General features: G+C 37.6%; 1 protein-coding gene across 1 annotated transcript; it reads right to left on the reverse strand.

The window, feature by feature from the left end:
• Positions 1 to 5,096: 5,096 nt before the first annotated feature.
• LOC129237671 (vitellogenin-3-like) lies at positions 5,097 to 8,298 on the reverse strand. Its single transcript, XM_054872547.1, has 3 exons — positions 7,905 to 8,298; positions 7,504 to 7,763; positions 5,097 to 5,850 (listed from the first exon to the last, which is right to left on the reverse strand). The coding sequence occupies exons 1-3, from the start codon at positions 8,188 to 8,190 to the stop codon at positions 5,170 to 5,172; spliced, it is 1,227 nt and encodes a 408-aa protein (XP_054728522.1). The 5' UTR covers positions 8,191 to 8,298; the 3' UTR covers positions 5,097 to 5,169.
• Positions 8,299 to 11,317: the final 3,019 nt, after the last annotated feature.

Genomic DNA, 11,317 nt, shown 5'->3' on the forward strand with positions numbered 1-11,317 from the left:
TAGAGGTGTCACTTTCTGAACCATCATTCACTTCCGATATTTTGGAGCTGAATGTAGAGCAAGAGGGATAGTTTTCTGGACCACAGAATTATTAATTAGTAATTTGCTTGGTCATCTCATCGCGGCGTCGTTGTCTTTCTATAAGTTTCCTTATTTCAGGTATGTCCACTATTCCGATACGGCCTATACGAGCACCTATTTGATCTGACAGAAAAGCTTGCTCTTTTCGAGGAACTTTTTTTTTTTTGGACATGAGCAAGTTGTAAAATCTTCACACTTACAAGCTGAAATATCAAAAAGTCGGCAAGCATTCGCCTTAAAGTCATCAGCACGTTTTTTCAAAGCAGGACTTCTATGTGCAGAATAAAAACCCTTTTTAATCTCTCTGTACTTTTTTAGGATCCTCATTTATCATGTACATATATTACTTCTAATGATTGCGGATGATATCATTTTGTTAGCGGATCACCCAGGCAAACTACAAGAGATGATTAATAGCCTTGAAAGCTACTGCAACCTGTGGAATCTTGAAGTAAACCGCTCAAAGTCTCAAATAATGGTGTTCAAAAAAGGTGGGGAAACTTAGTAAAGAGAAGAAATGGTATTATAGTAAGGAAGAAATACAGACTGTGTCTCAAATTACTTACTTAGGAGTGGAAATACTCGTAACACCTCAGATGAATTTAAAAAACATGTTGAAAACAGAACAGCTGCAGCAAAGAATGGCATTAATGCTACGTAGACTTGTCTTTTAAAAAAGAAAGAAGTTTCAATTGAAGCTAAATGGAAACTTTTGCTAGCAGTTTGTCGTTCAATACAATCATACGCAGCACAGGTGTGGGGTTTCGGGTGGTTTAAAGAAGTTGATATACTGCAAAAGTATTTTATAAAGCGAATTCTGAAGCTACCTACATACATACGTTTTTTGGAAACCGACATGAAAGAAAATCATTTGCTCATCTTAGAACTATTCCTTAAGTATATGCACAGAATTTTATTTATATACTCAGAAAATCGGCTGCCACATTATCTCTCCAAAATTGTTATAAAGAAAGAAGTCTTCTGGATTAGAGATCTAAAGAACTTGTTTAGTAAAAACGATGTCATTTGCCGAACAGATAATATACAATCAGAAAACTGGATAGAAGATGCAAAACTACTTTTAACAAACCACAACCAGGCTAGGATGAATATGTACATATAGTACAAAAAGCCTCAAGTACTAGTAGGATATATAAGGAATTAGATTGGTCAAAAGGTCTGGTTTATTTAAAGCAAAATATGATATAGAATCAAGCATGTGGATAATGAGGGCTAGAAGTGACATGGTAATTTTAAATAACAACAGATTTGACTCAGAAAATGAAACTTGCTCAATGAGTAATTTTGGCGAGCTTGAAAACATGGCACATTTCTTGGCACGCTGCCCAATATTAAGAGAATACAGAAAAGTCTTTTTCGGAAAATTTACCTTAAATGTTTCACAGCTGATTGAGATTCTCAATGGGGAAAATGAACATTGGGATAAGCTTTTGCGTTTCTTTAAATATGTCTCTAAATACAGAGATTACTTAGTAAAAGAGTTTAACTGGTTTTAAAAAACCATAAACCGAATAATTGTTCTGTACGAAAAATAAATCGACAGACGGCTCATGCCATTGTCGTTAAATTATTGTAAATATTTATTTTTCTTAATATTAGAGTAAGTTCGGTAAATATGGACCACCCTTAACTTATTTGTAAATAAAAAAGTAAATTCAAAGCTTTTCAATTAGGTTTTTATTTTAAAATGCTTCGAAGATAATACCTATTCAATCTTACAATAAGAAACAGCAAAAAAAATAAGATACAAAAAAGATATTATTAAAAAACTTAAAGAACTTCAATTTTGAACATATCAGAAATGTGTAGATAATGTGGGCCACACCGTGTTAAATATGGCCTACGGTGGTCCATATTTAACGCAGCTTATGAGCAGCAAAATTCGCAAATAAAATATTCTTCTCGTTTCCTGAACAAAGTTCATGTGCCCACATTGTGCATACAACGCATTGCAACCAGGCCTCTCCGCCCTTGTCATCCGAAAATAAACAGGAACAATAGATACATTTGGCGTCTTCTTGATTATATCTATCTGAACTAAGATCTGGTGAATCAGATAAGATTAAATTTTCGCTTTCTGATGAGAGGTTTCATCTTCATGCTGGTAATTCTTCTGAAAAATGCTTTTAAAGTAAAAAACAAATAAAATTTAAGTTTTTGTGCCTATGCATACCTTATTTTTTAAAGTCTTTCCCTTTTTATTGCATTTTTCAGGTTTAAGCTTGCTTTTCTTGACATGTTTTTTGTCCTTTATTTTCTTCAACGATTCTTCCAACGCCTGTTTGTATGGTGAAGATGAAATGATTTCTGCTTTTCCTGGTTTTCGTCCTCGATTTGTTGTTTTCTTGATACGGACCGGAATAGGGGAAAGCTCTTGAGGCAATATGAAGGAGCTTGACCTTGCACCAGAGGATGGAGACGGTTCGAAAGAAATAGTTTCCTCTATATCAATATTTCGTTGAGTTCGAGCAATTGATTAAGTATAGGTGATACAGAAACCTGATTATAAATCTCCACGCTTTCTATTGGTGCCTCAACTTCTTCTGAAGCCAAAAAATCATGATCGTTAAATATTTGACTATTGAAGGGGTGTATTCCCGTTGAAGAAAACCTTTTGACAGCAAGTTCACCACTTTGTGCTTTCATGTAAGCTCGACCAAATAATTCAATAAGTCATAATGTGTCAACGCTTTTGCATTAGTTATGAGCCAACATCTGATTTCCTCTGTCAAATATTTTTTCAAGGGTCCCATAAAAGTTTTGTCCAGGGGTTGAATTTGGTGGCTTGAATGTGGGGGAATCAAGAGAATGCGAACGTGGTTTTTCCTAGCTAGCTCTATCATGTCCGTCTAAAATAAGTAATACCGGAGATGCTTCTGAAAGTTTAATTACTGATAGGAAGTGCTTAAACCATTTGGTGAACAAGTTGGTTTGAACCCATCCCGAGGGATGATTAGCATGTATGGATCCAGGAGGTGCTCCTTTCATTAGAAAGGGATTACCCCTTTTTCTAGGAAAAATGGACATGGGTGGTATGAAGGATGCACCTGCACTCATACACAAAATCGCTGTAATTAAAGATCCTCTTTCAGCTGAAGCCAGAGCACGGATTTGCTTTCGACCTTCCAGAGGCAAAACCTTCGGCAGTTTCGTAGGAACTACTGATATTCCAGTTTCATGCACATTAAATATATTATTAGGGGAAAATTTATATGTCTCCATCTCCATTTCGAAAAAAATTGCCACATTTTCTTTGGAAAATCTCTTAGCTCGAGCTACAGATGTACTGGTTGGTTGGCGGAACGATAAAGAAGGGTGGCGTTTTAGAAACAAACGCAACCAATCTCTTCCCGCTGTTTCCTTCGCTATTGAAAAGGGGTTAGGTAAATCGTTTTTTAGCGCCACTTGAAAAGCTAGGGATCTTATGTCATTCCGCGTTAGGCCGAACAATTTCGCCTCCATGAGCAATATATATTCGACAAGTGAATCTTCTAGTTCTGGAGGCAAAACCGGTTTCCTTCCTAGCTTAGCTGCCACTACTTCCGCAACAGGTCATCTATCATCAGCAAAAAAAACGCCGCAATGTAGTTTTGGGTACTTTATATTCCTTGGACGCCTTCAGGAATCCCATTTTCTTGGTCTTTACCGCAGAAATCGCCTCAATCATATTTTTCTTCTCCCACTTCTGTCTTTTTTTCGAACCGTGAGTCGATTTTGAAGCCATCTTAATCCCTCAAAAGAAAGGAAATAATGTTATCTACTTACCTGAAAATAATGTAGTCCAATATGGCCCACTGGTCCATATTATCAACATCATAGTGGGCCATATTGTCCACACTAAGGAATTTTCTAAACTTTTAAATTTTGCTATAGATTTAACGTTATTCAGTAAAATTTAATTCCGTATCAGAAGCATATGTTTATTCACTAATCTTTTCACACTATAACAGAATTTTTTTTATTAAAATTAAGGAGGAAAACACTTACGAAAATTCACCAAAAAAGTCTTAAGTTATCACGAAAAAAATATATTCCTCTGTAGAGCGCACATCTTCTTCACTACACTGACCAAACAAGACTGAGCTGCGCTGTGACGAAAAATGTATGCAATGAAGTTGCCACATTGCTTGTTGAACTTGTAATTCAGAAAATATTGATGTGGGCCATATTATACACATGGGCCATATTTACCGAACTTACTCTACAATAAGTAAATTTCAAATTTTGTAAAATTTACTTTTATTTGCAATAAATACTACTACTAAGTACTAGTCCATTAAATTAGGCAATTTGAAATTTTCTTCGAAAGAACAAAAGCGGCCATCAGCCTGGTATTTCTGGTCTTGGTATGTACTGAATTAATCAACACTGTTGAAATGTGTGCTGAATACCGCGCTTAAGGCCTTCTATTTGAGTGTATTGACTATTTGCAACATATGGCTGAGTGTTATCGTCCGGCAATATCTTTCGACCGTAACTTGCCACGGTAGACAGTCACTTTTTTTTCAATTATCCGACTTGAGTGCAGCAACTGCAGTCGGCCCGGGCTGTAGTTTCGCTTGGTCTCAATAGTTTTTAATAGATGATACTGCCTTTGAGTGTAGAGCAAATCTTCGAACTATGAATACTTGTGTTTGGGGCTTATGTAGACACCGATTAACGGACCTCAGAGCAATGATTTTCTGGCTAAGAGCTTAGCTTTTCTTAAATCTTTGGACCCTTAAATCGTACTTTGTCCTATTTTCTTGCTTCTTAATGACTCCTACTAAAATAATTTCAATGTTTTTGAAAATGACAAGCACCAAGGCGTACGCTACTTCTTCTTCTTCATGCAATCTGCGTCTTTATTAAGCAGAGCCTCAATTTCGACGTTTTTAAACTTTCGGTTGCTTCGGACGTGCCTCACACACCAAAATCACCAACTGTCTATGTAAAATATAAAGAAACTCATGCGTTTAAGTATAAAACTCCCTTCAAACATCACATTTATTTACATATCAATACATAGATATATAGTCATAAAAGTGCATACGAGTAAGTACTGTATTCTATATGTCTTGCAATCAATCAGAAATTCCTCTGCGCACACAGTCCGCACTTCGAATGTACCTCCAGTTGCCTAGCATTGCCATTTACACCAAACGGCTGCTGTCCATTCACTTCCAAAAAGTAGTTCCCCTTCAAATTTCTTGGTACTTCATATCCCATAGGATACTCTGCAGGCGGACATTTATGCTGACGCACTGCGGTCAATGAGTTGCAACGCTGAGCCATAAAATTCCATTCATTATTTGGATAAACAGTTTCCGCATAATATTCCCAGGCACGCGCATGCGCACAAATAACATCAAAGCAACCAGTTGGCAAAGGATCAAGTCCACCTGGATAGAAGTCCACATCACCGAGAGGTTCACGTTTACCCAACACACCCGGATTGGAGTGAATTACATCAATGAATTCGGCATCGCCGCGCATTAAACCTGAGAGCGCAGAACCTTCATTGAAACAGGGCTTGGCTGGATCCAAACCAGTAATGCGTGGCACAAGTTTGCCGGTGTTGTAACTGTAGTAGCGACCTGCCGCGCCGACAATATGCGCACCTAGACCATGACCGATCAAGTGAATATTCTGAAGTGGTACAACGGCGGTTAAGAGCTCGAGACCTTCAGCTAGAAAAGCGCCGATTGCATCGGTGTTAAGGGACGACCAAGAGTACAGAGTGTCCACAGAATCGGCCACATCGACGGCCTGTGTGGGGGAAAGATAAAAAATATTGGAAATAAAAAAAGAAATATAAATATAAATATTAAAAATATCAAAAATTAAATTAAATATTTTTTTAGTTATTTGAAAAAGCGGAAAATTATAAAACAAAAAAAAAAATAAAACGTAAAAGCCATATAACGAGAAAAGCACTCATATATTTTTCTTAGTATTATATATAAAGGGAGATCAAAGTGGAGGTACTTTCTCTAACAGGGGTTTTTTCACAGATCACGCATGACTACTCTCAAACTAAATACACAATTTTTTCCAGTATTCATTGACATTTCATCATGGAATGACTTAAGTCTCAACAACGTTTACAAATCGTGCAATTATATTAGGAAAATCGACGCTCTGTGAAAAATATCATCACGCACTCAGAGGAAATTATGGTTTTCACCAATGAGGCCCATTTTTAACTTTATTTTTTGGTCGGGGCAACTAGCAAGTACAGCAGTCATACAACATTAAGGCCATTATACTGCACTCGGATTCCCTTTTAATTTTCTTTCAATCTACCCGACCTCCGAAGAGCCAAGGAGTCAAGGTGGTCGCTTCTTAACACATCAGTGCCAAAGACCTCAAGCTTGATTCGCGAGAAGGCGGAGCAAACGCACAGGAAGTGGTTCGCCGTCCATCCTCCTCTACACACGCTGGGCAGAGTACACTGTCTGAGATGCCTACATTTTCCATGTGCTTCGCACACGCAAAGTGGCTCGACATCAGTCCCTTCTGCTTAGTGACAGAATGATTTGCGACACTCGATCCGACATGAAATCAACCATTACATCCATTGAAATCAATCGTTTAGAATGGCCTATGGGCTAGAGGTATCGGAATTATCGGCTCATATTTCTGCAAAGACGAGGCTAGCGCCAATGTAACAGTGAATGGCGAACACTATAGCGCCATGATAAACGATTTTTTGGTGTCGGATGCCGAATGCCGGAAATTGAAGCGCGTGATCACCACAATTTAGTTCCAACAAGACGACGACGGCATTTCTTGCCATACAGCCCATGAAACACTGGATTTACTGTGTCGTCGTTTCGATGAGTTATTTATCCCTCGTCTCGGACCAGTGGATTGGCCTCCCAGATCGTGTGATATCACTACTATGGGGGCTATGTAAAGTTTAAGTGCTTTGTGGATAAACCAGCTTCGATTGAGGCAAGTGAAGCCAACGTTACTAAAGTTATTCACGAGATACCGACCGAAGTCATCCAACGAGTCATTCAAAATTGTTGTTTACGAATGGCCGAATTACGGCGCAGTTGCGGCCAGCATTTGAAAGGGATTATCTTTAAAAAATAAATTTAATGAATGGTTGTACACAAAAATAATAAAGTTTCCCCGATCAATTAGAATTTCCTTGTTTTATTTCAATTTGAAATCCAATACCTCCAAATTAATCACCCTTATATACGCAAGGTATATCGTACAATATTTACATGCGTAAGCTGAATTTTTCATCCGTTAAGCTATTTTATGCTACTGCTCCTTTCATTTCAATTTTAATTTCCTCAACACTCTTAAACAACACTCTTAATTAGTACAAACTTCATTCATTAAGTAACTATTTTCCTAAATTCAATGAATTACCCCTTTTGTTATTTTCCTACTACTTTTACTCACCACAAAATTCACATCACCACGACAATTGTAAGCTTTGGCCAACTCATTGATCGGATTCGAGGATTCGATTGTACTTTTCCAACCGGAAGCTAATATTACCACTTTCTTTTTTGGATCGAATTCGGGACTTTGACAAATTTCATTCGCTTTCAATATCGGATAACTGTAGCTATTGCAGGCTGTGCGTAGCTGAAACTTCATTTTCGTCTTATCGGGCGTTACTAACGGAGTAATCGCATCAGATGCAATTGCAGAGGAGCCTAAACGACACGCGATTAATATCCAGTAAAATAAATGAGCAGCGAAAAACTATATTTATAGGATCTTCATTTTCCATCAAATACAAGTATCCAACCTTTCACTGCACTCGTTACCACCACTAATTAAATGTGCATACTTACAAATCTTGTTGATAGCTGTAGACATCAGCTCGAATGGATAGCCCGCCAATAGGTTTTTGCTCGTCTCAAACACACCTTGTGGCGTGGGTATCAAATTAGCTGCTGCTTTGCCAATGCCTTGCGCTGTATTCTGCACAATTTTGCCCACATTTTGTATATCCAGCGATTTGGGCAACGAATTAGCGATGCTTCTGGGGAAATCGAGAACTGCATCTAGAACTTTGCTCGCTCGCGTGCCAGCAACTAACAAAGTAAGTACTAACACAACCATGTGGAAACGGGACATTTTGCTAGTTTTTCCCCCCTTTTGCTTGTTTTGTTAAAATTTTCTTTTACTACTTTTTGCGTTACTTATCACCACATTAAGAATTTTCACGATCGCAGTACGAAATGCCTTTGGGGAAAACTGTTCGCGTCTGCTACACTCAGCGCTTATTTATATATCGAGTTACATATATGTAAGTATGAGAAAGGCAAGCAAAAACAATGAAACTCATTTCACTAATTTGCTCTCCAATTTTGCTCATTATTGATTTGCTCCCGCTCAAGCCTCCGCTGAGTTGGCGATCGATCTACAGTCGTGATTGCAAAAACAATAGCAGAAGTCAATGTAAGTGGGATTAGAACGAATTGAGCCGATTAGTATTTTAGACCTGAGGGTCTTCTTTATTAGTCATCTTCTGTAGTTTATTGCCTAGTCTATTTAGTTAATTTAGTTTAATTTATTAATTTATAAGCAATGAAAAATTTCATGAAATTATATTTCTGAGTACGCGTTGTCTACGTCGCCTTCAGAAGAAGTAACAAGGAACGAATAGAGCAGAGTTGCACTTTACTTCTACAAGACTTGGTACCAGCATAGACATTTTTGATTACGGAAAGGACTAAAATCTACTGCACTACTCGATCAGTTATCCACTTGAATATAATTGCAGCAAAAAGCGGGTAACGGGTGGACGGGTACCCGCTGCCAAAGTTCGAACACATTTAGCATAGCATGAAAATGGACGAAATTACGTCGGCAAAATAATTCGATTTCTTTCTATTTTCTCCGACAGGTTGAAGACTCAGCATTGCTTTTCTGATCACTTGATGGCAATTTGTTGGTTCACAAGCAACAGCAGTCAAATCACAAGAAAATGATTTCGATTTGTCTAAGAAACTCCGCAAAATGTCAATAATTTAAAAATAAGTTGTATTTTTGTACCAATGAGCTTTAACGAGTTGCTTCAGTTCAGTTTAGTTGGGTTTAACCGACCAAATTTTCCGAAGGAAGCAGATCAGCTGATTAACACTCGTCAACCGGTTACCCGGTGCAATTCTGTTTCGGGCCTACCAACGACGTGTATTATGAGGGATGATCAATTTAAATATTTTGGTGTAGATGTATTTAGCAATCGAAATTTAATAACAGAGGTGCGAGAGAGATGCGCAAACGGTGCACGGATATCAGGGTGCCTGCGAGAATGGGTGGAACATGGAAAATAAAACACTAATCTACAAAACAATTGTAAGGCCGATACCGACTGATGGAGCAGAAGCTCGTGCAAAAGACAAGAAAACGAAACAACTGCTGCGGACTACTAAAATGCATGCCCTTAGGATCATAGCCGATAAACCTAGACTAGACCACATAAGAAACGAGGAGATATGAACACAGACAGGGGTGACCGACATTGTAAAATTCATAAGAGCCAGATGACGAGCATGGAACGAACATGTGACACGAGGCCCCAGCAATCGGTTGATAAAAATAGCTCGAGATGAGATACCAGAAGGAAGAAGACGACCAGGAAGACCACCAAAACGATGGGCAGAAAGTTGGATATCTACCTCAGCAGAAAATCAATCACAACATGATTGGTAAAGCCAATAATAAAATATAAAGAAGAAGAAGAAGAAGGATTTTAAATTGAAATAAAACGAGGAAAATTCAAATTGATTGGGATATCTTTATTAAATATTTTTATGTTAAACCATTCATGAAATTTATTTTTTGAAGATAATCCCTTTCAATTGTTGGCCGCAACTACGCCGTATTTCGGTCATCCGTAAGCACCAATTTTGAATGACTCGAGACTCGCTGAAGGTCTTCGGTCCGTATCTCATGAATAACTTTAGTCATGTTGGCTTCCAATGACAAGCATTTCGGCTTTATATACGCCCACAAACAAAAGTTCAAAGGTATAACATCACATGATCTTGGTCTGAGACGAGAGATAAATAACTCATCGAAACGACGACGCCATAAACTCATTGTTTCACGGGCTGTAGTCAAGTTGTGATGATGACGCGCTTCATTTTCCGGCATCCGGCATCAAAAAGTTGCTTCTCATCGCGCGATAGCGTTCGCCATTCACTGTTACATTGGCGGCAGCCTCGTCTTTGAAGAAAGATGGGCCGATGATTCCGATTACTCCAGCCCAGAGGCCACTCTAAACAATTGTTTTCAATAAATATAAAGGTTGTTCTTGAATGACTTCGGGTTGGTCTCCAGGCAAAATACGACAATTTTGCTTATTAACGTAGAGATTAAGCGAGAAATTGGACTCATCGCTAAACACCATTATTTTGGCCGAGCGCGCGAAAAACGCTTTTAACAGAGCGTTGATTTTCGTAATAAAATTTTATGATTCGTAAATGGTGTTAAAGCATAAGTGTATTCGTGGTGTAATGTCAATGAATACTGAAAAAAATTGTGTATTTAGTTTGACAGTAGTCATGTGCGATCTGTCGGAAACCCCCTATTAGAGAAAGTTCAACCAATCTGATCACTCTTTATTATTATATATTGGAACTGTGATTTTAATGAACTTTATGTTTACTCGTTCAATGGCATGTAATTTATATTGCGTGAGGAAAAACAGGCCAGCAGCCTATAATAAAAGACGAAGAAGATGAGGTGATAAGATAATTAAGTGACTTTTCAGCATGGCATCTATCAAAATAGAAGCCTCAACTTTTAAAATAAAAGGAACACTGATTACAGCTTTTCTGCGCTTCGCTGCCACTATTTTGCCCACAATTGTATTAGAATAATTCTGTGCAAGTAATCACTTTGAGAGTTGTTGTCACAGCAAATTTTTTATATATATTTTTTTCTATTTTTTGTTCTTTTAAACATAAACATAAATAAAAATGCCAATGACACAATCAAAACGCTTATCGAATTTTTAATGTAAATAATTTTTTTTTCTTAATGCATTTACATATTTGATTCGTTTAATTTCTCAGTTTATTAAATTAATAATTGCAATTTGATTGCCATAATTGTGTCAAGCGTTTCGCATTTGTTTCAGCAGCCTTCACGGATCTTAAGGAAACGTTAACCATTTCTTGGAATGAGATAGTCAATAAGATAAGGCGCATTTGGTTGAAAGGCCTACACAAGGTTTGGTGATAATTTGTTTTTA

The sequence above is a fragment of the Anastrepha obliqua genome, chromosome 2, assembly GCF_027943255.1.
Source record: "Anastrepha obliqua isolate idAnaObli1 chromosome 2, idAnaObli1_1.0, whole genome shotgun sequence".
In the NCBI taxonomy this organism is placed as follows: Eukaryota; Metazoa; Arthropoda; class Insecta; order Diptera; family Tephritidae; genus Anastrepha; species Anastrepha obliqua.

Bases quoted from the DNA above. Each gene is read 5' to 3' on its own strand.
- LOC129237671 (XM_054872547.1), bottom strand. From the start codon at position 8,190: ATGTCCCGTTTCCACATGGTTGTGTTAGTACTTACTTTGTTAGTTGCT. The intron at 7,764-7,904 runs GTAAGTATGCAC...CGTGTCGTTTAG, and splicing joins TACAGCTATCAACAAGATTT to GCTCCTCTGCAATTGCATCT. The intron at 5,851-7,503 runs GTGAGTAAAAGT...TCCCCCACACAG, and splicing joins GTGGTGATGTGAATTTTGTG to GCCGTCGATGTGGCCGATTC.